General features: G+C 51.4%; 1 protein-coding gene across 3 annotated transcripts; it reads right to left on the bottom strand.

Moving 5' to 3' along the window:
- Positions 1-14,319: 14,319 nt before the first annotated feature.
- MAG (myelin associated glycoprotein) lies at positions 14,320-25,826 on the bottom strand. Of its 3 annotated transcripts, XM_004483286.5 has the most exons (12): positions 25,742-25,826; positions 24,077-24,136; positions 23,540-23,608; positions 23,056-23,424; positions 21,586-21,882; positions 21,233-21,490; positions 20,355-20,615; positions 16,482-16,769; positions 16,025-16,121; positions 15,613-15,712; positions 15,390-15,434; positions 14,320-14,828 (listed from the first exon to the last, which is right to left on the bottom strand). In XM_004483286.5, exons 3-11 carry the CDS (start codon positions 23,583-23,585, stop codon positions 15,402-15,404), a joined length of 1,749 nt encoding a protein of 582 aa, XP_004483343.2. In that variant the 5' UTR covers positions 23,586-23,608; positions 24,077-24,136; positions 25,742-25,826; the 3' UTR covers positions 14,320-14,828; positions 15,390-15,401. The 3 variants fall into 3 exon arrangements, with proteins under 3 accessions (XP_004483343.2, XP_004483340.2, XP_004483341.2); XM_004483283.3 differs by lacking the exon at positions 15,390-15,434; XM_004483284.3 differs by lacking the exons at positions 15,390-15,434; positions 24,077-24,136 and having other exon boundaries at positions 25,742-25,818.
- Between the last annotated feature and the right edge of the window lie 1,545 nt (positions 25,827-27,371).

The following is a 27,371-nucleotide window of genomic DNA, read 5'->3' as shown; positions in this document are numbered from 1 at the left end:
TTTCATGACTTATCTATCCATGAGGACATTTATTAAGTCATTTCCACAGTGCTTTATGGTACAATAAGCCATAGTGAGGTATGATTTTTTTTTGGAAGTCTCAGTGAATGTAAGTCATGGGAGCATGGATTGCTTTATTTCATTTGGAATCCATATTTTATGCTTCAAAACTGATGCGATTTTATTGTAAGAATTTTGGAAAATACTGCAAAGCACTAAAAACAACAGTTTAATAAATTATCAGGTACCCCCTAAAGAGTATCATGGTTAACATTTTGGTATAGCCTTCCACTCTTTTTTCCTCAGTGCAAGCATTTATATATCCATTTCCAGACAGACAAAGTTACACTGAAGCATCATTTGACCACCTCTTTTTGTATAAACTGAGTTAGAGTTCATGTATGTCCCAATTTATTATTAGCATACACAAACATCACGTTATAATGTTTTAAATTATGTAGTCTCTACTGAGAACAAACTGTTTTATTAGATACTTGTCTTGGAAGGTCTTGGAAGCTCCAGCTGCTGCTTAGTTTTATATATATATATTTTTATATATATATATAAATTTATTTTTCTACTTTGAAAGGTTAAAGAGCTTTACTTTCCACTGAAAATTGTGTTTCTGCTAGATCCCTGAGGATTGTTCCCTGTAAGCACAGTTGGTAATCCAATATGATTTAAAGTGGTTATGCCCTGTTAATGGTCATGACCCAGGCTAAGAGAAAATTTTCTGGAAAACAGCTCTCACTAGCTCAGTTTTTCAAAACAATGCTTTCATACCAGTTATTTAGAATGGGCAGGGAAACTCCTCTATTTTGGATCTTCCTTCTGTTCCCCTAACTACATAATCTTTGACTCTTTCAAAGGTTCCCCTTTCTTTTTCCATATCTCATAATAAGGATACTTAGGTAATGTCCTTTTCTTTCTCAACCCTTTGACCCTTATTGATCTCATCTCTTTTTGCAGGTTTATTTGTTTGATGACAGTAGACAATTCTTTTTTTTCACAAGTAAATTTTATTGATACATATTAATAAAGCATACTATTATCCAAAGTATACAATCAACAGTACTTAGTATAATTGCATAGTTGCACATTCATCACTTAAATCATTAGTAGAGCATTTTCATTATTTGAATAATAATAATAATAAATAAAACCCATACAAACAAGTAAACAAAATTCCTCACCTCTCAATCTTTTTTCCCTGCTGTACATAGCTGCTATTTCTGGCTATTCTTGCACTTTTTAAAAATCCCCCCCGCCCCGCCCCCCCAGTTGTGGCTTGCTTGCTTGCTGTCTGCTCTCTGTGTTCATTCACTGTGCATTGTTCTGTGTCTGTATTTTTTTTAAATCCCCCCCTTGCGGCTTGCTTGTTGTCTGCTCTCTGTGTCCATTTGCTGCACACTCTTCTGTGTTTTTTTCCTTGCCTCCCTTTTTTTTTTGTTTTCTCCATCGCCTTGCTGAGTCAGCTCTCCACAGTGCCCAGGCTGCTGGCTCTCCACAGCGTGCGGGTAAGCCCGCCTTCACAAGGAGGCCCCAGGACGTGAACCCAGGGCCTCCCAACTGATTGAGCCACAGCCACTTCCCATCTTGTACTTTTATTAATTTATTTATTAAGCAGTTTTATTCAGATACATTCACATACCATGCAAGCTTTTAGTATAATCATAGTGTTGTGCATTCATCATCACAAAAAAATTTAGAATTATTTCATTACTTCAAAAAGAAAAATTCCACACCCCTTAGCATGCCTCCCCTAGCCCTACACAACCACTAATCAAAGTTCATCTTTATAAATTGATTTATATTTACATTTTATATAAATGGAATCATAAAATGTTACCCTATATATATATTCATAGTAACACAATCATACAGTATTTGTCCTTTCTTATATTTATTTTTTAATTGTATCTTTTGAAGATACATAGATCACAAAAAATGTTACATTAAAAAATATAAGAGATTCCCATACACCCCACACCCCACTCTTCCCACATCAACAACCTCTTTTGTCATTGTGGCGCATGCATTGCATTTGGTGAATACATTTGGAGCACGGCTAAACAGCATGGATTATAGTTTACATTGTAGTTTATACTCTCTATCAGGCCAGTCCTAGGGTAGATACTAAAAAGAGCTCTGTAGGTTGAAAGGAAAGAACAATAGACAATACATTGAAGCTGCATGAAGAAATAACCTCCAGGAAGGTTAACAACATGGGTAAATGCAAATACAAGTACTGCTGCATTTTTGGTTTATAAATCCAGGATCTAAAAGGCAAATGTGTAAATGTAATGAGAAACCAGTGGTTTTGGACTCATAATATATAAACACATAATTTGTGACAAGAACTACATAAAGGTGGGGGAACAGAAGGGCAGAGGAACATAGTTTGTATATGGTATTGAAGTCAAGTTTGTATCAAAACAAGCAAAATTGTTATAGATTTCAGATGCTAAATTTAAGCTCCATGGTAACTACAAAGAAACTATCAGAGCATATGCAAGCTCATTGAGAGAGAAAGTAGACTATATATTGCAAGAGGCAGAAGGCAGGGATCTAAGGAGATAGTGCATAATGGGTATAGGGATTTTGTTTGGGAAGATGGGAAACTTTTGGTAATGGAAGGTGGTGAGGATACCACAACATTGTAAACAGTATGCTTGGGAGTGGTTGAGATGGGAAAGTTTATGTTGTTTATATGTTCCAGCAATTAAAAAAAAAAAAGAATTAAAGAGACCATGACAATTAAATGAAATATATTATCCTGGATGGGATGTGTAATAAGGAAGAGAAAACGCTTAAAAAGACATTTTTGGAACTTATGAAAAATTGAAATATAGACTGTAAGCTTTACAGCAGTGTCAGTTTTCTTGAATTTGAAAACTGCACTCAGGCTGGTTACACAACTGAATATCCTTGTTCTTAGGAAATGCACATGGCAGTATTAAGTGTTCAAGCAGCATGATGTATAAAACCTTACCTCAAGTGTTCAGAAACCGGTTTGATAAACAGATAGGTGGAAAGAATGATATGGCAAATGAGGTAAAATGTTAATATTGGTGGATCCGAGTATCTGGGGAACTAGGGTTTGTTGGATTTCTCTTTATTGGATTTATATTATTTTTGTAACCATCCTGTTTCAAAATAAAAAGTAAAACAAACAAAGAGAAAGCCCAAGGGAAATTTTAGAACTAAAAACTACAATAAAATTAAAAATTCAATGGATGGGCTCAACAGCAGGTTGGAAATTACAGATGAAAGAATCAGTGAACTAGGAAATATAAAACAATAGAAATTATCCATTCTGAACAACAGAGAGTAAATTGACTGAAAGAAATGAACAGAGGCTCAGGGACATGTGTGATTGAATCAAAAGATCTAACATTTGTATCATTGGAGTCTTAGAAGGAGAGGAGAAAGAGGAAGGAGCTAAAAAGTGTTTAAAAAATAATGGTTGAAAAATTCCCTAATTTGTAAAAAAAAAAAAAGAAAGAAAGAAAGAAAAAGAACACATACATCTACAGATTCAAGAAGCTGAGTGAACTCAAAACAGGATAAACCCAAAGAAATCCATGCAATACACATTATAGTCAAACTTCTGAAAACCAAACAAAGGAAAAATATCTTGAAAGCAGCCACAGAGAAACTATGCATTACCTACAGTGGATTCCTCATCAGGAACCAAGATGGCCATGGGGAAATGTCACACTTTTCAGGTGATAAAAGAAGAGAACTGGTGACCCAGAATCCTATATCTTGTGAAAATATCCTTCAGAAATGAAGGGGAAATTAAGACATTCTCAGATGAAGAAAAATGAAGAAAATTTATAGCCAGCAGAGACTTACCTGAAAAGAATGACCAAAGAGGAGAAGTTCTGTTCTCTAAACACAAGAGAAATGATAATAACAGGAAACTTGAAGCATCAGGAAGGAAGAAAGTAAACAGAAAGAGCAAATATATGGGTAAATACAATAAAATTCCCTTTTCCTCTTGTGCAAAAACTGTAACACTGTCTAATGTAGTTCTCAATTTATGTAGAGGCAATATTTAAGGCAATTATATTATAAACGGGAGGGTATGAGGGTGTAAAGTGAATTGAGGTTTATACACTTCACTTGAATTGGTAAAATGTCAACACTTGATTTTGGTAAGTACATATAATGTAATATGTAGATCAACCATTGAAAAGCTGTACAAAGTGATACACTTAAAAACACTAGAGATACATTAAAATGGAATTTTAATAAAATGTTCAAAGGACACACAGGAAGGCAGGAAAAAGAAAAGAGGCATGAAAACTAGAGAGGATGAAGAGAAAACAAAAGCTAAAATGGCAGACATAAGCCTTAACATATAAGTAATTACATTAAATGCAAATGGTCTAAATACACAAATTAAAAGACAGATTGGCAGAGTGGTTTTAAAATATGATTCAACTATATGCTATCTGCAAGAAGATAACTTCAACTATAATGATATAGGTAGATAGAAAGCTTAAAAAATGAAAAAATACATTCTATACAAACACTAATCAAAAGAAAATAGGAATGACTCTATTAAGAACAGATAAAACAGACTGAAGAGCAAAGAAAATTACCAGGGACAGAGAGGGACACTATATAATTAGGAAAGGATCAATCTACCAAGAAGACATAGCAATCCTAAATGTATATGTACCAGACAACAGACCTTGCAAATATGTATAGCAAAAACAGGTAGAAATGAAAAGAGAAATAGGCAAATCCACAATTATAGTTGGATATTTCAGTATGAACTCTCCCTCAACAATTTATAGAACTAGCCATAAAATCAGCAAGGTTATAAAAGAACACCATCAACCAATAGGATCTAATCAACATTTATAGAACCCTCTGCCCAACAACAGGAGAACACACATCCTTTACAAGCACCCATGGAACATATACCAAGATAAACCATATCCTGCACCATAAAACAAACTTTGGAAAAACAGAAAGAAGTAAAATCATACAGAGTATTTCTCTAACCACAATGGAATCAAACTGGAAATTAATAACAGAAACATCTCCAAACACTTGTAACTGAACAATGTATTTGTAAATAATCCATGGGTCAAATAGGAAATCTCAAGGGAAATGAAAAAATTCATTGAAATGAATGAAAAATGAAAATACAACTTATCAGATTTTGTGAGATGCAGCTCAAGTACAAGAATGAAATTTATACCTCTAAATGCTTACATTAGAAAAGAGGGAAAGTCTCAAATCAGTAGTCTAAGGTCCCAACTCGGGAAACTAGAAAAAAAAAAAAAAAGAGCAAAATAAATGTAAAGCAAGAAGAAGGAAGGAAATAATATATTTATGAGCAGAAATCAATGAAACTGAAAAAAAAGGAAAATACTAGAGAATATAAAATATCTGGTCACTGAAGAGATCAATAAAATCGACAAATTTTGTCAGTACAAAAGAACACACAAATTTCTAATATCAAGAATTAAACAGGAGTATAATTGAATATCCTGCATGCATCAAAAGAATAATAAAGGAATACTACAAAAAACTCTATGCAAAAAATTGAAACTTAGATGAAGTGAGTCAATTCCACAAAAAGTACAAAGTACTACAACTTACCCAATATTAAATAGATTATTTGAATAACCTTATAGCTATTAAGGTCATTAAAAACCTCCCCCCAAAAGAAATCTGCAGGCCCATATGGTTTCACTGAAGAATTCTACATAACATTTAAAGAAAAATAAACACCAATTCTACATAATCTCTTCCGGAAGATAGAAGAGGAAACACTTCCCAACTCATTCTATGAAACTAGCATTTCCTGATACTAAACAAAACAAAACAAAACAAAACAAAAATCCTTATGAATATGACACTTACGGACATAACAAAATACTAGTGAATATAATTGAGCAATATATAAATATATATATACATGATCAGGTGGGGTTTATTTCAGGGATGCAAAACTGTTTCAATATTTGATAATCAATGTAATCCACATATTAACAGGATAAAGAAGAAAATCACATGATTATATCAATTGTTGCTGAAAAATTCAACACCCAGTCATGATAATAATTCTCACAAAACTACGTATAGAGGAGAAATTTTCTCAACATGATAACCTACAACTAATGTACAAAACTGTAGCTAACGTACTTAATGCTGAAAGATGGAGTGCTTTCTCCCCTAAAATCAAGAAAAAGGCAAGGATAGCTACTCTCACAACTTCTACTCGGCATAGTGCTGGAAATTCTTCCCAGAGCAGTAAGGCAAGAAAGGGTATATGGATCTGAAAGGAAGAAATAAAACTATTTGCAGATGACATGTTGGTATGTGTAGAAAATCACAAGGAGTCTACAAAAATTCTGAAAAGTTTTTTCAACTTTTTAAAAATTTTTAAACTTTATTGCCCCCCCCCAAATAGTTCTCTTTGTCTGTTCATTGTTTGCTCACCTTCTCCAGGAGGCACCAGAACTGAACCCAGGACCTCCCACATGGGACGCAAATGCCCAGTGACCTGAACCACACCAGCTCCCCAGGGGCTATGGCATCTGCTGGTCTGTGGCAGGGTGTGGCATCTGCTTGTCTTCTTTCGGAGGCACTGGACCCAAACCCAGGACCTCCCATGTGTTGGGCAGATGCCCAACTGGTTGAGCCACATCCACTTCCCTAGTCACATTTCTAAATACTATGAACATGTGGAAACTGAAATTTAAGATTGTTGGAGAAAATACGACACTTACTGGGACACAGAGACTGAAATGACTATAAACAAAGCAAGATTTATTGAGAAGCTCTCCCAGCGGAGGGGGTCTGAAGAACAGACTTGAGCCTCCCCACCAGTATGGTGGGGGTCTGAAGAGAGACTTCAGCCCACTCCTGGAAGGGGGGGACTTGAATTTATACAGAACTTTCCTAGGCGGGGGGGGGGGAATGATAATTGGTGGGAGGGGTTTGAGGGTCCGAGTGAAGTGCAGGGGCCAATAGGAAGCCCTAGAGGTGAAAACTCTCCCTGACAGTGACTATAAGATAGTGGGTTAGGGAGTTATGGTTTCTTGGAATGCTGCAGGAGCAGATGTTTCTTTGTTCTGTAGGAATTTTATCTCTCTCTGAGATGTAGGTCGGGAAGGTTTCCATTTCCCTTTACTCCCGTCTCTATGTGGTTCCTTTATTTAAAAACACTGAAGAGCTCTTGCTCTCTGGTGCTCTCTTGCCCCTGGACCCAGGCTCTAGCTGCCTCTCCCTGCTTGGATCACAATGCAAGTAAACCTGGGCATTTATAACCTATAATGGGAAATTGTAGCCTGTAAATCAGCCCTTTTTATCACTTTTCAGCCCCTTCCTCTCTACTGGGACCCTTGCTCTGTTATTTTCTCCCATTTCTCTTCCCTCCCTACCTGAATAAATTACTGGCCTGACTCACCTGGAAGAAAAAAAAAAAAACCACTGAAGAAAGATATTTTTCTTAAATCTAAATTAATGGAGAATGGAGCAGGTGTAGTGCAGTGGTTGAGTGCCTGCTTTGCATGCACAATGTCCCAGGTTCAATCCCCAGTACCTCCTACAAAATAATAATAACAATAAAATTAATTAGTTGAGAAACATAGTGTATTCTTAAATTGGAAGAGTCAACATAATGAAGATGTCAGTTCTACCAAATTGATATACAGATTTAATGCAATTCCTATCAATGTCCAGCAAGATATTTTGTAGATATAGACAAGATTATTCCAAAATTTATATGGAAAGCCAAAGGAACTGAAATAGAAAATATTCCTGAAGAAGAATAGAGAGGGAGAATTCACTTTACCTGATTTCAAGGCTTATTTTAATGCTACAATAATCAAGACTGTAGTATTGGTGGAGCAATAGACATATAAATCAACTGAACAGAATAGAGACCCCAGAAATAGCCCTACCGATTTTGGACAAAGGTGGAAAAGAAATTCAATAGAGGAAATATAGTCTTTTCAACAAATGGTGATAGAACAATTAATTAGATATCCATAGGCCAAAAAAAAAAAAAAAAGAGAGAGAACCTAAACCTAAACTTCACACCTCTCACAAAAAGCCACTCAAAATCTTTGAGACCTAGGGCTCAGTGAAGAGTTCTTTGAAATGATACCAATTCTTTCTAAAAGAAAAGAAAGAATTGATACATTGGACTTCATCAAAATTAAACACTTTGGCTGTGCAGAAGATCCTATTAAGAAAATGAAAAGATATGCTATAGAATAGGGGGAAATATTTGCAAACCACTCATCTGACAAAGGATTCATAATTCTAGAATGACTATATAAAGAACCTTCAAATTTCAACATTAAAAACACCAATCAAAACAGTTCCTGAAAAAGTTAAACGTAGAGTTACCATATGACCCAGCAATTCCACTCCTAGGTATATACACAAGAGAAATGGAAAAAAAAATCCAACCAAAATCTTGAACACAAATGTTTGTAGAAGTATTATTCTTAATAGCCAAAAGGTGGATACAATCCAACAGTCCATCAGATGATGAATGTATAAAGTATTGTACATCTATACAAATATTAGTCTGCAGTATACAGGAATGAAGTACTGACACATGCTACAACATGCATGAACCTCAAAAGCATTCTACTAAGTGAAAGAAGCCAGTCACAAAAGGTCACATATTATATATTCCTTTCATATGAAAGGTCCAAAAAAGGCAAATTTTATAGGGATATAAAGTAAATTAGAGAAAAATAAATTAAGAGAAAAAAAAGGAAAACAAAAAAAGGAAAAAACTTAATAATAAAATAGATTAGAGGTTGTGTAGAGCTGGAAGTTGAGGGGAAATGGGGAGTGACTGTTAACAGGCTAATAATGTAATTTTAAAATTGTGATGCTGATTGCTCAAGTCTGTGAATATACTAAAAACCACTGTATGGTGTGTGAATTATGTCAGTAAAGCTGTCATATATATTATAAAAACCAATCAGATTAGAAAATGGGCAAAAGACATGAAGAGACATTTCACCGAAGATGGCAAACAAGCACTTGGGAAGATGTTCAATATCACTAGTCATTAGTGAAATGCAACTTAAGACCATGACCAGATATCACTACACATCTATTAGAAGAGCTAAAATTTAAAAATAGGACAATACCAAATGCCAATGGGGGTGCAGAGAAACCGGTGGGAATGGAAAATGGTACATCCATTCTGGAAAACTGTTCGGCAGTTTCTTGAAAAACCTAACACACCATAATGACTGAGCAATCACACTCCTGCATATTTATCTCCAAGAAATGAAAATGTACATCCACACAAAAACCTGTACAAGATTGTTCTAGCAGCTTTATCTGTAATAACCAAAATCTGGAAATATCCTAGATGTCCCTCAGTAGGTATATGGCTAAACAAATTGTGGTACGTCCTTAGCATGGAACACCACGCTACATACCAATAAAAAGGAATGACGCGTTGGTCCATGGAATAATTTCGATGAACCCAGAGGGCGTTAGACTGACTGAAAAAAATCTCATCTCAAAGGGTCACATACTTCATGTAACATTCTTAAAATGACAAAATTACAGAGATGGAGAACAGAACACTGGTGGCCCGGGATGAGGGGTGGGGGAGAGGGCGTGTGCGTTACTAAGAAGGGGCTGGCAGCAGGGTGGCCTGGGTGGTGATGGAATAGTTCTGTACCTTCACTGTAGAGGGGGTTACGGAATCTACAGAGGAGATAAAAGGACTTAGAACTGTACACACATGGCATCAGTGTCACATCCCTGGCTTTGATGTTGTATGAAATTATGGAAGAAGTAAACTTTGGGGGAAATGAGGTGAGAGGCACATGGGACCCCTCTGTTCCATCTCTGCAGTTTCCTGTGAATCTGTAAGTATTTCAAAAATAAATTGTTTAGCGTCTGTTTGTTTTAAGCAGTGATCACCATGGGGGGCTCGAGGCCAGGGGAGAGCATCAGGAAGGTCTCCTGGGCAGGGGTCTTTGATTCCTGCCTGAGGCCTCCAAGGAGCATCTGAGACCTTTGCTCACAGTCTCATAACAGGAGGAAACTGGGCAACGGGTTCACGGACATGTGGGGATTTCTGGAAGCAAAGGGCTGCGAGGAGAAGGCAGGGGTGGGGGAGCAGGACCCCCAAGAACAGATGCTCTGGTGCCTTCGCTTTTCACTCCATCTCTCCCTCTGAAGAGGTGAGTGGTCTCTGTCTCGGGTGGCTCCACTGGGTGGTGAGACAGGTAAGAGCTGCCAGCGAGCGCCCTGGGCGGCCATCCCTCCTGGCTGTGTGCCCCCCGAGCCCCCTCCCCAGGGCTGAGACCGGGGCCCAGAGGGCGCCTTCGTCAAGGCTCGCTGAGTCACAGCTCTGGGCAGCAAGCGCAGCGTGTGATAAGCGTGGCCCACAGGCCTGGTTCCGGACCCGGTTCTGCCTTCCTCAGCTGTGGGACCCCAGGCAGGTGAGACCCCCGCAGTCCCCCCTCTTCGGGCAGCGGTGATCTCGGAAGCACCAACTTCCCGGGCGTGCTGTGAGAAATCACGAGCCGCAAAGCACTTTGCACGGCGGCGGCCGTGCACTGAGCCGAGGCGGTCGCCCACTCTGCTGACCGCCGCCACCCGGTGGCCTTGGCGGCCACACCTCTGGCCGGCCAGCCCGAGCCTGAGCTTCACAGAGAGGCCCTTTGAGACCAAACTGTTGTTCCCTCCCACTCCCCAGGGAAGATGTTACAGGCAGCCGCAGCTCGGGCGGGACGGGGGTTTCTGCTTGGCCGCGGCCCCGCCTGGGAGGCGGCGGGCGGAGCTGCGAGTGCGGGGGGCAGGCGGCGGCGCGGCCGCTCCCCAGCAGCCGGTGTGCTCGGCCCTGCCTGCAGCGGCCCGTCCCGGGGAGGAGGCTTTGGCGTGGCCAGCGGCAGCCCGGATCCCTTTCATCAGTGAGGATAATGGAGCTGCCTGCCCCAGGCACGGCGCTCGGGACAGGGTGGGGGGCAGGCCAGGGCGCTCCTCTCAGCCAGGAGGGACGCGGGAGGTTGGCAGGAGGGCAGGGACAAAGAGGTCCCTGTCACCACCCTGGCCTGCGCCTGGCTGCACTGCCTCCTTCGTGGGGTGACCCCGTCCGTGCCTCCCCAAGATCTGAGACCGTGAGACCTGCTGGTCCCTTTCCAGCCTGCTCCGTCCTTGTCTGTGCGCCTGACCCCGCCTCTGCGGCGGCGGATGGGAGTCACTGGGTCGTGGGTCCTGACTTGCTCAGCTTGGCAGGCCCTGGGGCCACCAGCCACTCCTGTCCCTGTGGGCCCTTCCCCAGGAGTGAGCGTGCCCAAGAAAAACACTCGTGTTCTCCCCCCAGCACAACCTTCACCATCTTAGGAGGGGGCCCCCCCTGCGACATCCCCTTCCCTTCACCTCCAGGGTGAGTAAATCCCACCAGCTCTTCCTCTCTACTTGCTCTCTTGGACACCTGCCAGGGCCTCCAAAGCCCTGCTCTTACTTCTGTTGATCGCCTATGCCCCTTGCCCATACAGCTGCCGGGGGCGCCTTTTAAAGGGCCCACCCTCAATATGATCTCTGTGTTCAGTCCTGCAGCGGCTCCCCATTTCCCTCTGAGTAACAGCCAGAGTCCTGGCCGGCCCTCAGGGCCCTTTGTGCTCAGGCTTTCCGGCTGGCTGCTCTCCCTCCCAGCACCGCCCACCTTTGCACTCCTTCCAGAATCCACTTCCGAATCCACTGCTATTCTCTACTCAAGTGAGCTCCCTTTCCAAACCTGCAGCCTCGTCCACATCCTCGGTGCCTCTCTCCTGTTAGTTTTGGTTTCCCTCTTGGCCTGCGGGCAGTCTAACCTTGATAGTCTCTTCATCACTGTCACATCCAGGCGTGTCAGCCCAGGGAGCGCAGCGTGTCTGCTCGGTCCCCGCTGAGTCCCAGAGCCCAGCAGAGGCCTGGCGCACAGTAGGCATGCGGTCATCGTGTGTGCATGGGACGGACAGTTCTGGTGGGGTCGGGGAGTTGGATGGACACAGTCAAGGAGGGTGATCCCTGAGTTCATCTCCTGCTGTGTCAGGGAACGTCCGTCCCTCCTCAAAGATAGTCTGGCCATCAGATGACATTTTTTCTCAAATTTTAGGTGTTTGCTATGACCTTCAGGACTTTCTCCCTGTCTGTGAGTCACCTGACACATTTTGTATTTAATGTATTTCTTTAAATCAATTCATTCAATTGATAGTCTTGTCTTTTTTTTTTTTCACTTAGCCTCATCGTAAGTTTTTATCACCAAAAAAAAAAATCAAAGTAAAAATGAAGTTTTTTAAAAAATCACCAGTTTGATAGGCTGGTTTCCTTTTGCTAAAATGAAACATAGATACGAAGGTAAAAGGAAGCCTTTCCACCCCCCTCGCCGGCGCATCTCGGGTGCCAGCCCCCCCTGCTGTTGACGTTGCCCCGCTCTTCAGGGCGAAGTCCTCAGCGGGCTTCGCTACAGCCAGACCTGCTGGAGCCAGGTCTGCTGCCCAGACAGCTGCTCAGGGCGGGCAGAGCATGTGCTGAGGGGCGGGCACAGCGGCCCCGCTGTGCCTCTCACTCCTCTCTCCCTAGCACCTCGGGCCTGGTCTCCCGTCCTAGAATTTTACCCGTCACTTTCCTCCTCCAGCCTTCAGGTGGGTTGCTGCTGCACGGGACCCAGCGGGCTCCTACCAAGATACCCATTCCACAGCAGCCGCCGCGCACCCTTCCTCCATCTGCTCCCAAAGCCCTGCACTGCCCCTGGGGTGCAGGGGTCACGAGCCGCGCTAGACATTCCATGTGAGATGGTTTATGTGACGTCCTTCTCCCCACCCAGACTGGCAACTCTATGAGGAAAGGGCAAGCACCAGGCCAGGGCTGGGGCAGGCCACAGAGGAGGGCCTTGGCCGACCAACCTCGCAGAGGGCACCCCCCGCTGCCGCTCACAGCCCAGGTAGCGCCTCCTTGCCTCCTTTGTCCTGTGCCTTCCAGCCGGGTGGCCTCAGCACCCCTCCTGCCTGCGCCTGCCCTGGAGCCGCTGCCCGGTTCTGTAGCCAGCGGAGAACGCCTTCCTCAGGAAGCCCTGCAGCCCCCCAGCTTTATTCCTACTGCTCCCTCGGCACCCCGGGTCCCGCGAGCTCCCGCTCCTGCTCGCCAAAATGGTGGTCAGCGCCCGCAGGGGCAAGAGCGGGCCCTGGGAGCCAGCTGCCCCCGTGGGTGAGGAGTTTCTCCACCCCCGGGGGGTGTTCGATGCCAAGGTTGATGCTGTGTGGGACAGGCTCCCCGCGACCTCGAGCAAGCGAGTGAACCCCTCTGGGCCTCGGCTGCCCAGGAAGAGAATAACGGTGCCTTGTCTTAGGGCAGGGGCTCCTGGACGTCGGGGGGCATCAGAACCACCTGGAGGACTCAGTAAAACATAGATTGCTGGGCCCCCCCCACCAAGGGTTTTGATTCCTTTGGGGTGGCTGAGCAGTGCCTTCCTGGCAAGGTCCCAGATGCTGCTGCTGCTGCTGGTGCAGGGACCACACTTTGAGAACCATTGTCACAGCTGTTAGGGGAGGTAAATGGATTAGCAGAAAAGTGGGCAGGGCCAGGTGGCACATAGTCCGCACTCAACAGGTGTTACTTATTGATCACTTATATGAAAAAGTCCAGCTCACTTTAAATTCCCGGCAGAAAAAAAAGTGCGTTTTTAAGCAGAAGAGCTGAGTCTGGGATCTGGCTGCACCATTTCCTAGCTCTGGGACCCCAGGAAAATCACCAAGCTTCTCTGAGCCTCAGGGGTCTCACCTTCCCAGGAGTCCCAGGGCCCAGGATACAGCTGGCACCTAATTCATGTTTCCTGATCCCAATGAAGTTGGACAGGCTGAAGCTGCCGGATATAGCATGAATTTGAGGGATGGCAGTCAAACCAACCCAGGCTCATGAAAAGCTGAGACCCAGAACCCCAGGCCCAATCTGCAGGGGCTAGGAAGTAATGTGAAGCCAACCAAGCATGGGACAACAGGGAATGGTAGGGATTGTGGCAAATGGGGAGCCACCTTCTGCTTGAGCTTGTGACTGTTCACAGGGTGTGTCTGCAGCAGCAGCAGAAATGAGGCTCAATCTATGAAATCCCTCAGAAGTGAATCCCGGCACGCCGTGGACCAAGCCCAGCCCGCAGGCGCCAGGCCGAGCAAGAGCTCCTTCAGGCAGATGGCCTGGGCTGCAGGCTAGAGTCCCACAGCGTCCCGCGTAGGGCAGGAAGGAACTCTGTCATCATCCTGGAGACTTTGGAGAGGTGGACTCCCCCAGGGTGGATGAGAAATCATCAGGGTCTAGGCAAGTGCATGGCTTCAGGGCATTTATTTCATGTCCCTTTTGTACAGGCCCCTCAGGCCAGGTGTGGGGGTGGGAGACCAGGCAGGGGTAGCAATAAATAACATGGACAGACAGAGCTCCCCTCCAGACAGACGAGGTTAAAGGAGGTTAGAGGGGAGCCACAGTGTGGGGCGGGGGTGCTCAGGGAGGGCGGCTGGGAAGGAGGGGAGGCCAGGCCCCCTGGGACCTCCTTGTCACCCCCAGCCCCTTCCTGTCCCAGCCCCTGCTACTTTCTGGAGGAAGGGAGCCCACAGCCACCAGGGGCCAGCGAGGGTCCTGAGGGGGGGCGGCCCTGTGGGCTGCCCCCGGCTCCCTCACTTGACACGAATTTCAGCGTACTCGGCTAGCTCCTCCGTCAGTGTGTAGCTGTCCTTGGTGGGTCGTTTCCCCAGGTCCGAGTGAGAATAGCTCAGGTCCAACTCTGGGGGTTCCCCCCGAAGGCCCAGCAGCCTCCTCTCAGATCCCAGGCGCCTCTCACTCTGGGAAGGGAAGCAGCCCATTGGCAGGGTCCCGCCCTCACCTTGCCCAATGCCAAGGCCAGGGTTGCCTGCAGCCCCTCAGCCCTGGCATTCAGGCCCCAAGCGCTGCGGCCTCAGCCAGCCAGGCTCTGCCTGATCTTCCTTCCTCAAGGACCCGCTGGGCCTTGCTAGCCCCCCTCGGGGCCTTTGTCCAGGCTGTTCCCACTCTGCACATCAACCTCCTCATTGCCAAGTTTGAGATTTGCCTAGAAACTCAGTCGCTCCAAGAGGCCTGGGCAGACGAAGCCCCCTCTCGGGGGTTTGTGTGCGTCCCGCTCAGCCAGCCCTTCCCCGCCGGGCCTGCCCTTCACCTGGGAGACCCTGCAGGGGCGCCTCCGGCTTCCCGGCCCCTCGCCCACCCCCACGTGGACCTCGGGACACACACAGGACAGTGGCCACAGACAAGGAAGCAGCAATGGGACTGCGAGACAAGGCCGGGACCGCTGAGCAGGGCCAGACTCAAGCCGGGACCGTTCGGAACGTCTGACGAGGACGAACACACACGGAGGCCCCGGGACCTACCTCCTGGGGCGCTCAGTGACCTTCCAGGGGAGGGACCTCTCTGGACTATCAGAGAAGGAAATTTGGTCACAGCCCGGGGGGGCAGGCCCCAGCCGGGAAGGCCAGCTGGCCATTGCACGCCCTCCCCTTCCCGGCCCCCCTGCCACCCCTACCCCTCCCGGCCCTTGGGGTCCCTGCCTCCTGGTTCCCCAGCCGGCCTGGGGCTGCGGGCCTCTGACCTCACCTCATACTTCTCCGGCGCCCCAGAGATGCGGAAGTCGCTGCTGAACAGGACTGGGGGGTTGTCCCCTGCTGAGAAGCTGGGGCTCTCTGTCACGTTCTTTCTGTAGGGTGGGATATGTCAGCCTCTGTGGGACCCCCGCCCTGAGACGGGGCAGGCAGGATCTCCAGGAGGCCCACCTCACACTGCAGTGGTGGGGGTTGGGCAGAGTTCCGGGGGCAGAGGCAACGGCGCCGAGCAGGTCATGATTTGGGGGCAGTGCTCGGCTCAGGGACCCACCGTGGCTCCCCTTAGCAGGAGCCCTCCCCCTCCGCCATCCAGCTGCACCTTCTCAGAGAGGAACCCCCCAGCCTCCATCCCCCTGGAAGACCCCCCGCCCCGCCAGGGCTAGGCCAGCCCCGGCAGATGCGCTCACTTTCTGCGTGTCTGGGTTATGTAGCAGACAATGGCGATGAGGATGGCGAAGGCGACCACAGCGCCCACGGGCCCGATCTTGGCCCACATCAGCCGGTCTGGGGACAGAGAAGATGGGGGCGCCCTCAGGTGGTAGCAGGACACCCAGGTTCTTTGAAGAAGGAGCTGGGGCAGGGGTGAGGGTCAAAGGATTCACGCTACTGGCACGGGGTTACACGACTGACCAGCACGTCCCCCACCACCTCTAGCTGGGGAGGGGCCCGGGAAGGGGCCAGCAAAGTAGAGGCAGATGCAGGGCAGCTGCTCCTTCCAAGCTGAAAACAGAATCCTTACCACGTCATCCACTTCCTTGGCCTGACCCCGCACAGTGGTGGGTGGTCAGCTGTGGGGTGGGGAGCTTGGATCCCAGGGGAGCCCCCTGCCCTCCGGCGGCTCCACCCCAAGGCCACACCACTCACGCGCTCCCTGGAAGGGCAGCTCCAGGCTCTTGGTGCCGTAGAGGTTTCGGGAGGTGCAGATGACCCGCGGCGGGGCCTGGGTCTGCCCGCGCAGCGTGAGGATGCTGGTGAGCAGGAGGCCGCTGCGCTCCGAGTACACGAACTCCCGCTCCGTCTCGTTCACCGTCACGTTGCGCGAGGGCAGCTCAAAGGCCACGGCCGGCTCTGGGTTGGCTTTCACCACGCACAGGCACTGCACCGTGTCACGGGCCGCCGCACAGTGGGACTCCAGGAGGATCACAGGGGCAACTGCAGGGGCCAGACCAGGAGCGGGCTGGGGACACCGGAGGCCTGGCCCAGGGCACCCCTTGGGCTGGGGTGGAGCTGCCTTGCAGAGATGGGCCGCCTTGGCCCCTCTACAACATCTCTCATACTCAAACTTCGTTTGCCTTGTGAGATATACACCAGATCCTTGTGCATCCCTGCTCCCAGTGCTCCTGTCGCTCCCGGGGTTACTTAGAAGGAAATCCAGATCCTTCACCTGCGCCTCCAAGGCCCCCTCTCCAGCTGCCTCTCCCCCACTCTCACCCTCACCCGCTCCTTTCAGTCCCGCCCAGCCTCTATGCTGCTCTTCCAGCTCCCGGAGCTTTTTCCCTCCCCAGGACTTTGTGTTTCTCTCTCTGCCTGGAACACGCCCTCATATACCTGCCCTGCTCGCTCCATGCAGGCCTCTGCCTGCCCTGGGGGAACCGCACCCCACTGCCCTGTTCCCACTCTCCGTGCTGCTCAGGTCTTCTCCCAGGTACCCAGCCCACCCGGGTTAGGGATTTAAACAGCCAGCCCTTCTTTTCACGAAGCCAGCTCCTGTTCTGGTGGTCTCCACTTGGCCCCCGCATGCCTAGGGCAGGCCCTTTGCGTGGCAGGAATTCTGTCTGCGGGATGCACCAGGCCTCAGGCTCCCACGCCAGGCTCCTTCCATCTCCTCCTTCCTCCAGTTCAGCTGTAGGTGCCCCTGCCCTCTGCCCCAGAGCCCCACTTGAGGCAGGCCTCTCAGGGGATGTCCCATTGCTGCTAGCAGCAAAGATTATTTTGTTGAGCTTGCTGCCACTTGCCTTACAAAAATAGTACAGGTAGGTTTTTTTTTTTTCATTTGTGAAACACAAAATTATATTAGAACATTGAATATTGCTCTTTAGACAATGTTCTCTTTTCCTCCTGCAGAGTCCAACACTCGGGGTCTCGGTTAGTCCTGACCAAAACCCTCTTACACACAGGCAAAAACCCCCGTAGCCCACTTAGCCCACCTCTTCCCCATTTCAGAAAAAAAAGAAAAAGAAAAGAAAAGGTATTTAATAGCATGGGAACCATGGGACCAGCTGCGTTAGCAATTGCGAAGATTCTGATTGTAACCTCAACGCGTACCTGTCTGCACACTTGGTAAATAAAAATCCATATGCCCCAAGTTCCTTTTGTGTGGGCAGACATTAACACAGCACACAGAATTAGTAACGACCAACCTGAACTGACAGTGATTAGCAATTTCTTCTAAATAGCATCAATGAAGAAACCTTTCCACCCGAGACCGCACCACCATGCTCCTGTGACAAAGCGTCCACCTGGAGGCTGGGGGCACGCCGGCCCCCACCCTGGGCGCATGCTTTGTCCTGGGAGGATATGGGCGACCTGTGAAAGCCTGAGGCGACGCTGGACAAACCACAAGTTCTACCAAGAACTGGGAGTTTGGGGCAGGCCGGCCTGGGTGTGAATTCCAGCTCTGCCCTCTATTGGCGCAGTGATCCTCTGGGGCCTCCAAGACTGGGCTCTCACCTAGACCATCGTGGTAACCATACTTAACGCCAGGGGATCTCCAAAGACAGGTGCATGTGGAGGTTGTAAACTCTTCCCAGCCGAGTTCTCATTATTAAACGGGCCCTTCCTGCAGAGGGAGCCCGTGAGCAAGACCCTGGAGGGCTAAGGAGAGATGAGTGGGGCACAACGATGACTGTCACCAAACACATGGGCGCTGTCAGGCGCTAGGACTGCTTGCCAGGACTTCCTCATGCCTCAAGCCGCCTTGTGGCAAGACAATGTTGTCGCACCTGACTTTCAGTGACGGGCGTTGAGGGTTTAGCAAAGCAGCTAGACAGAGGCAGAGCCAGGCTTCTGCCCCAAGTCTGTTCTGCTGTGACAGGCACTGAACGCCAGTGATACTTCAGCTTCTTTCTATAAAACTGGAGTGGACAAAAGCCCCCTCACTTCCTCCCCCCTTCCCCCCCTCCACATCACAGTGTGGTGACAATTACCAGTACAGGCTGGTACAGCACGTCACACGTGCTCAGCAAGGGAGGTCTCCTCCTGCAGGTCCTGTGTCCTCCTGGGCCCCGGGGTCAGTGGGTAAGGCAGGGTGCCTCACTCAAGGAGCACCCCCACTGTCATGAGTACTAAAGTCCTGGCGCCAGGGGAGTGCTTTGCCATGGAAAGATGACACTTCTGGAATAATCCATATATATAGCCACCCTATGGCCTGGTTATGACTGGCTTGGACTGTTGAGCATGGGCTGTGTAGCAGGCACTGTGCTGAGGGCTGTACATGTTGAATCTCATTGAACCTGCTTGCAAACTCGTGTGGTGGGGACCACTGAGGCCCGGAGAGGTGGAGGCAGTTGTGCCAGGTCACATAGCGTGTATATGACCGAGCACGACAGGAGTCAGGGTGGATCTAAGTCCCTGCTCTATGCTGTTGGTGCTGTGTTTGGTAGATCAGAGGATGAAAGGGACAGTGACAATGACTAACACTGAGAAGTTACACTAAGCCAAGACTTTGTACATACATTTACTTGCATGGTCTAGTCTGACCTCACCCATCCCCATAAAGCAATATTCGTATTATTATTCCTCATTTTACAAAGGAGGAAACAAGTCCGGAGAGGTTAAGAAGCTTTCCCACAGTGATGTAGCTGGGAAGAGGTGGAGCCAGGCAAGAGGTGGGGGTGGGACGGAAGATCCAGGCACCCACTTTGGAGACCAATGGCAGGGGCCAGGCCAGAGGGGAGGAAGCAGGGGAAATGGAGAAGCAAAGCTGGCTGATGTGAGAGTTCCAGAGCCAGGTGTCAGAGAAGGGGAGTCACAGCTGTGACTTGGGACCTGTAACCGGGACTGGCTGGGCAGGGAGTGTGTTTGCTGATGCTGCCCCTGGAGAGGGGATCTGGAGAGGGGCTGATTTGCAGCTACACTCTGAGCTTAATCCCCAGGACGGCTAGCTTTTCATGGGCAGCCATCTCATCTCTCTGGCCAGACTACATCATAAAAGCTTGGGATCCCTTGTTCCACGTCATCTCCCACAGAGCGTCACAGCCCCTTGCACCATAGCTCGACTGCTATGTGCCCGTGTGATAACATAGGCTGTGGATGGCTGTGGGCAGTGCAGGAGAACGGGAAGACCGCCTAGGCTTGAATCTCAAATTCTACCATTTCCTCGCTGTGCAGCCTTGGGCCAAAGGACTTACGTCTCTGGGTCTCAGTTCCCTCCTCTGTAAAACAGGGATGGTGATAGAACCTCCCTCCCAGGGTTGTCATGAGGAAAAGGTGAGCGGGTCCCGTACAGTGCCTGGTACACAGCGACACTCCATGAGGGCTCCATGTTGTTATGGCTACTGCTGGAGTTCATGCAAAGAGGCCACTGGACTCGGGCTCCAGAAATCTCCTTGGTTAGGAGCCCGCCTCAAGGTGTGGGACTTTTATGTCACTGCTGTATGTCCGGCATCCCCGCCCTGCCCATCCTGGTCTGCTGGTGAGGGGCAGAGCAGCCCCGGGGGGGGACCTGCCATCCCCCCCAGGGGAGTGGGGACGAGTCCAGCCAGTCCTCAGCAGGGGCGAGGGGAGAGGGGCACTCACACTCCACAGAGAGGTTGAAGGCGGTGGCCCTCTGGCCATACTGGTTCTCAGCCACGCACCAGTACTCCCCGTCGTCCTCGGGCGTGACGGCCGGCAGCTCCAGCTGCAGCTCGCTCTCATAGATGACCGTGGCCAGGATCTGCTTCTCCTTGAAGATGGTGAGAATGGGGTCCGGGTTGCTCTGTGTGGAGCATGAGATGAAGACTGCCTCCCCCTCCACGGCCACCACTGTCCCATTCACCGTCGGCTTCCAGGGGGCATCTGGGGGGTAGGGCAGGCAGCGGGATGGTCAGGAGCCAGAAGGGACCTCTTCAGCCAGCCCCAGTTGTGACTTCAGGCACCCCAAACCTGGCACAGGTAACCCCCACCCTGACTGTCTTGTTTCCAAGAGCAGGGGCTTTGCAGCCAGAGTGCCTGTGTTTGGATATGTGACCTATCCACTGTTTTCTCATCTGCAAAATGGACTTAATAATTGTTCTGGCCTGGGGGGGGGGGGGGGTTGTGCTCATTCAACATTTACAGAGCACCCACTGAGGGCCAGGCACAGTGGTAGCTTGAACGAGGTAGATGCAGGCCTCTGCCCCTATGGGTGGATGTTATGGAAGTAAATAAAATGTATGACTTGCAAGTAAATAAAACATGAAAAATAAAAGGGCACGTGGAAGCTATTTAAATAGGCTTGCCCAGGTGACAGGGACCACTTCTGCCCTTGTTCCCCAAGTTGTCCTTGGAGTAAGAGGCTCCCGTGAGGGGTGAAGCCCACGCTGCCCTGCCACCCTCCTGTGCATCTGCGCCCGCCCTGCCCTGCGCGCGGCGGCAGGGCCCTGTTCCAGCCCATGCTTGGCCCCGGCTGGGGCCGCGCTCCGCTCGCGACTCACACATGACGCTGAGCCCCACGGTGCGGTTGTCCTGGCCGTAGGCGTTCTCCGCCAGGCAGGCGTAGACGCCGTCCTCTTCGGGGGTCACCGCGTCCAGCTCCAGGAACAGGCTCTCCGCCACAGCCTCCCGGAGCACAGCCCCGTCCCGCATCCAGGTCAGCAGCGGGGGCGGGTTGCTGTCGGCCCCGCAGAGCAGGCTGATGTGGGAGCCCTCGATGGCCTCCACCGAGGAGTTCATCTCCACGATCACTGGGGGGTCTGAGGCCGGCGACACAGCAGGGGGGGTGGGCTTAGACCCCGCCCCACGCCGGAGCCACGACCCCGCCCCGCCCCCGGCCCCGCCCCCAGCTCACACTTGACGTCCAGGCTGGCGTAGCCCTCAAACTGCAGGGTGGTGTTGGGGAAGGCAGCCTGGCAGCCCAGCCGGTGCCCGTTGGCCTCCCTGGTGGGCACGAAGTGCAGCAGCGACACCTGCACCCAAGTGCCCTCGTCCTCGCGCAGCCGCCCCAGCACAGTGGGCTCCCCCAGCCCCTCGTGGCCCAGCCAGCTCAGCTGCGGGCGCAGCTCCGGGCAGTTGTCCGGCACCATGCAGCTGACCTCCACCTCCGTGCCCGCCACCACCTCCGGGGGCACGGCGATGTTGGGGGTGTCTACGCAAGGCAGGAGAAGGGGGACTGAGGAAGCAGCATTGGGCTATGGAACCCCTACCCCCAACTCCTCCAGCCCCATCCCCTCCTTGTCACAGGATACAGAAATCCCCACAGCTTTTGCTCCTCTTGGTTCTGCTGCTCCCGGAAGCCCCCACAGGTCCAACCCGGATGCAATAACAACGGAAGTGACAACCCCACGTCTGAGCGCTTTGCAGTGTTCACCGGCACAGTCCCAGCCATGCTGGGAGGTGGGTGCGATGGTTCGGCTCATTCTGTAGCTAAGGAAAGGGACCACGAGGCTACCACAGGCAGAAGCTGGACTTCAAGCCCAGTCACGCTGGCGCTGCGTTCCGGTCCTTAACAACTTTCTTCTCTCCATGTTTGCTTTGGTTTACGCTTCTACCTGCGCATCGTGTGTGTCTGCCTGCTGGGCCTGGGGTCTCCTTCTGCCCAGGGCCGTAATCTGGCTCTTCATATAGACTCAGTGCTGGTGGGAAACCTGAATCTAAGGGCCCTACTCTGGTCGCCAAATCTGATCCACAGATGCATTTTATTTGGCCTAAATAAATGCAAGAGTTTAAAAATACATAGATATATATGTTTCTCAGTGGCCAGTATTTCAGATTTGGGTGATTGCATAGAAAAAGACACAATTTTGGTTTCTCTTGCAAAATCAGAATGCCTGGAATCATGGGGCCTACATCCCCACCCAGCACCAATGAGCAGAGCTGGGTGCCCAGCTGGCACTGCTTGAGCACCTGACAACTGGTGGCCCATTGGGGTACGTGCTGTTCTTATCCCCATTTTACAGACAGGAAGCCAAGGCCCAGGGAAGTTAAGTGATTGGTCCAAGGTCACCCAGCTAAAGCAAGGAGCAGTGGGGTCCCTGACCCTAACCCTAGGTCCCCCTCCCTGTCCCCCTGCTGATTTTAGAAGAGTAAGAGCAGTCATCCTCTGTTGCAGGAAGACCACGGGGGCCTGGCTTTGCGTGTGCCTGTCATCGGCCTGGTCGGTGCGCACATCAAGGTTTGCACCCCCAGCCCACCTGCCCCTTCCTTGGACCTCCCATCCATACCTCCCGGGCCAGGGTCCTGGGAAGGACTTCCTACGGCACTCTACCTGCCCCATTGCTCCTCTAACCCCCCGGGACCCACCCCACCGCGGGGGACTCACTGATGATGTCCAGGACGCTGTGCTCCGAGAAGGTGTACTGGTTGTAGCCTCCCAGGTCCCCCCGGAAGTAGTACTTGCCCCCCAGCTCAGGGCTGAGGCTGCTGAGCAGGAGGGTGCAGTTGCGCAGGCCCAGGTCCCCCAGGAGGCGGCTGCGGCCCTGGAAGCTCTCGTGGACAACTTGGGTGCGGGACTTGAAGACCACCGGGGGGTAGTTCTTGGGGTAGGGGCTGTTGAAGTACCAGACGCCATGTACGACGGCGGGCCGCAGCTCGTCCGGGAAGTCGAAGCGGCAGGGGATGGAGACGCAGGTGCCCTCGAAGGCCGAGATGGACGAGGGCATCCAGGCCCCCCAGTGGCCCCCTCGAGAGGCTGCGGGCGGGCAGGGCTGCTGAGGCAGAGGCCCACGGCCCCACCGTGTCTCCCCGCCTCCCAGGGACCCACCGAGCCGCCCAGAGCCCATGCCTCCCACCACTCCTGTCCTTACCTGAAATCATGATCCAGAATAGGGGCAGGGCCGTGAGGAATATCATTTTGTACAGCACGTGAGCGACAGCTGAAGAGAGGAGAGAGTTCAAGGCCAGGGGAGGTGAGCGGGGGTCCTTCTCTCAAGACTCCAGCAAGGGACCTATCCAATGTTAGTGGCTGTGGCTATTAGTATTTATAATTAATGAACACTTACTATGTGCCTGTCTGAAGTGCTTTACACCTGCTATATTAATTCATTTGATCTCTTTCAGGCAGGTGCAATTATTATCCCCATTTTATAGCTGGGTTCCAGAGATGTTAGGTAACTTGCCCCAGGCCACACACTGGTAAGTTGGCAGAGCTGGGAGTCAAGCCTGAGCCGGAGCCGGACCCACTCCAGGTGTGTGGCCTCTGCCCCCGGGCTGTCCTGTCTCTACGTGACTGATGTGCCGGTAGTTATTTTCATCGTCCCTGGAGATCTCCCCAAAGGAAGACTAGGGCCAAGGCTGGGCCAGCAGGAAGCAGGGGAAGGGGAAGTTGCTAGTCCACCACTCACCTCGGCCTCCCTGAGTTGCGAATAGCTTGTAGACCCGCTTGTGGCCGGCAGCCAGCTGACCTGGATCAAGAGCCAGCCAGGTGGAAGGCGGTGGGAGCCTGAGTGCCCGCAGCTCCCCTCTTTCCGCATCCACCCGGGGTTGAGGAGCAGGCCTTTGTAAGGGTGCCCACGTGGCTTCTGTTGCCCGTGATGCCTGGGACCCTCCCACACAGCCACAGCCGCGACACACAGCGGCAACCCCCCGCCCCCATGGGGTAAGTGGGAGCACCGTGGGGAGGGAAAGGAGAACAACCGGCAGCCACGGCAGCGGGCTCGGGAAGCGGTGGTGATGGTGAGTGGGGTGAGCGGCCGATGTCCTACGGCCGAGCTCCGGGGGTGGTAGGCAGGGACCCAGCCCCATCAATGACTGGGCTTCACAGCATCAGCATTCCCGACATGCCGCGCGAATTCCTGCCGCCCTCTGCCACCCCAGAGGCGGCCCCTGGTGTCCCCACTCTCAACGGGAGGCCAGAGCCCGGTACAAAAGAGCCCTGTTCCCTCAGGGCGAGGCTGCCTTATCCCCGGGGGCTTCTCGGGGAGGTGGGGGTGAGGGAGGAGACAGGCACTCCTGGCTGGGGTCTGAGCGGGGCCGGGGAGGACGGGGGTAGGGGGCTGGTGACTCCCTGGCACCCGGCTGCTCTCTGAGTCGCCTCAGGGCTAGAGCCAGGATCTCCAAGTGGCTGCTTTCCCCCGCCTTTGCCACCCTCTTCCTGCGTACACAGACGCACGCACCGCCAGGCACACGCAGACGCTGGCGTGGAGCGCGGCATTTAGATCCAGCCAGTCGGGGAGGCCCCCGCGGGTGGAGCCTCGCGCGCCGCCCGCCCTCCGTGCACCACACACCTGTCCACGCAGGAGCACGGCAGCGGGACCGTGGGGGCACTGGCCGCGCCCCCACTGCGGGGTGGGTGTGGGCACTCCGCGCCTGCCCAGGCCGAGGGGTGCGAGGCAGGCGCTGCCGCCGGCAGAAACGCACATGCCCACAGCAGGCTCATGCACCTGGGGCGGGAAGCAGGCGCAGGAGGGAGCGCGAGGCCAGGGCTTGCGAAACAAGCCTGCAGACCTTGTGCTTGGAACGGGGCGGGAATTGGTTCTTGGGGTGGAGGGGGCCAAAAAATTCTTAGCTGTTACAATAGATACTGCAATATATACAGTATCAGCATTTCACAGGGGCTGGCAATTGGGAAAAACCTGTCTAAAATGTCTCCTTGGGGGGACGGTCACGAGACTAAGGTTGAGAGGCCCCGCGGCCGCCGCAGGTCCCCCGGGAGGCGCACCTGTGCACATGCGCACTGTGGGCCTGGCTCGCCCACAGCTGGTCGCCCCGCCCTTCGGCCAGAGCGCTGGACACAGGCGAGCTCTTCGCCCGGCCCCAGACCACTTCCATCCCCATCTGTCCCCCACGGGGTAAGAAGGACGGCCTTTCCTTTTTTTCCCTCCGGATTTCTCCCCAAAGCCCCATCGCTGTTCTATGTCCCTTCCGTGGCCCTAACCCATTCGCAAAGCAGTCCTGAGCAGCCCCCCACCCCCCAAATTAGTGGCCATTCACAGGGGCCGTCCGTCCCTCAGACCACGCGCTCCTGGGCCCCGGCCCCCTGCGTCCCCTGGCCCCGCGGCGGTACTCACTCGCACGCCCTCCTCGCCCCTGCGCTCTTGCTCCGCTGGCCTAGCTGGCCGTCCCTGGCCTCCCAGGTCTAGGCCCCGACTTGCCAGCCCCTCCCCTCCCCCCGGGTGCCAGGGGCCGCCTGCCTCCAGGGCCCAGCTCCTCCCTGTCCCCGGGGGAGGGGGGCACAAAGGGGCCCTTGTCACCGCGGGGCTCAGACTGGGCAGCCTGACGCCCGGGTTCTACGAGTCCTTCCCGGTGGGGATCGGGGTGCGGCTGCCCCGCTCCCCTCTCCATCACCATGCTCCCTGATTCTGGGTCCCTGGGAGTGGGTTCGGATCCCTCTGGAAGTCTCAGACTGAGACCAGAAGGCATTGTTCTCAGCTTATAGGGGATCTTAGGTATAGCACTGGTCCTGAGAAGCCAGCGGAAGTGGGCGAGCAGGAGAAGGAGGAGAGAGGACCTGCCACTCAGCCCGTGCCCCCCACCCACCAGGGTCACTTCCCCTCAGTCGCACTTGGTTCACTCATCCTGGACTATTTTCTTTCTTTTTCTTTACCTTTTTATTGTAGCTATACACATATACTACTCAAATTTTCCCATTCTAACCATTTCTAGGTGTGCCATTTGGTGGGATTAATAATGTGCACAATATTGTGCTACCCTCACTGACATCCACAACCCAAACTTTTATTTTCTTTTAGGCTTCTAGGGCCATCAGAACCAGCTTACACACTAGCTCTCTCTTCTTGCTAGAACACGGCCTCCTGAGGGCAGGATCTTTTCTTGTCTCAACCTCTCTCTGCTCCTGGAACAGCATCCCACACTGAGCTAAGTTAATACAGAGCAGGATGCATGTGCTGGCCGAGCGCCCCGTGGCACTTTCTAACTCAGCCTTTGCAGCTTGCTCCATCTCCCTGGGAAGCTCTGCCGGCCCCTTCCCGCCCCCTGCTCTGCCCTGGACACAGCTGGCTTCCCTGACCCCCTCGCGAGGCCAAGCCCCTCCACCTATAGCAGGCTTCTTAACCTTTTTTGTTCCATGGACCCCTTTGCCAGTCCGGTGAAAACCACGGATGCCTTACTAAGTCCACACTGTACTGTGTTATTTAATAAATACATTCACCGCACCAACGTGTCCCCACAAGAATAATGTTTTTGTGAATTTCCATTAAAGCTCAGGGACCCCTTGTTAGGAACCTAAAGGTTTGTGGATTTGCTGTGTGCTGAGTTCTCTGCTAACTTCACCCGCAGCGCGGAGTTCCAGAGGGTAGGGTGGCTGTTGGTCTGCCTGTCTTGTTCCCTCTGGTGTCCCCTAGTATGGTGCCTGGTCCACTGAGGGGCTCAGGGTGGGCTGCGTCGCCTTTCTGAGCTGCAAGAACCCTCCGTGTGCAGATCCCACAGAGGTCCTGCTACCACCTGAGCCTCTCCCGCTTGTCCTGACCCCTCTGTGAAGGTGAGCGGAGGCGAGGCTGGTGGGAGCTGGGAGTGGGGGTGGGGGGAGGGTTGTGTGATTTGTGTGATTAAGTGGAGCGGTGGTTTGACCAGGCGCTGTTCAGCCACCTTGGGCGTCTTCTGTCCTCCTCCATGCCAGAGCAGTAGGGCTGGAGGGCGGGGGAGGGTCCTTTCTCCCAGGGGTGGGGAAATCCCTCCGAT

Source organism: Dasypus novemcinctus, chromosome 18 (assembly GCF_030445035.2).
Source record: "Dasypus novemcinctus isolate mDasNov1 chromosome 18, mDasNov1.1.hap2, whole genome shotgun sequence".
In the NCBI taxonomy this organism is placed as follows: Eukaryota; Metazoa; Chordata; class Mammalia; order Cingulata; family Dasypodidae; genus Dasypus; species Dasypus novemcinctus.
This window is presented reverse-complemented; position numbering and strand designations above follow the sequence as displayed.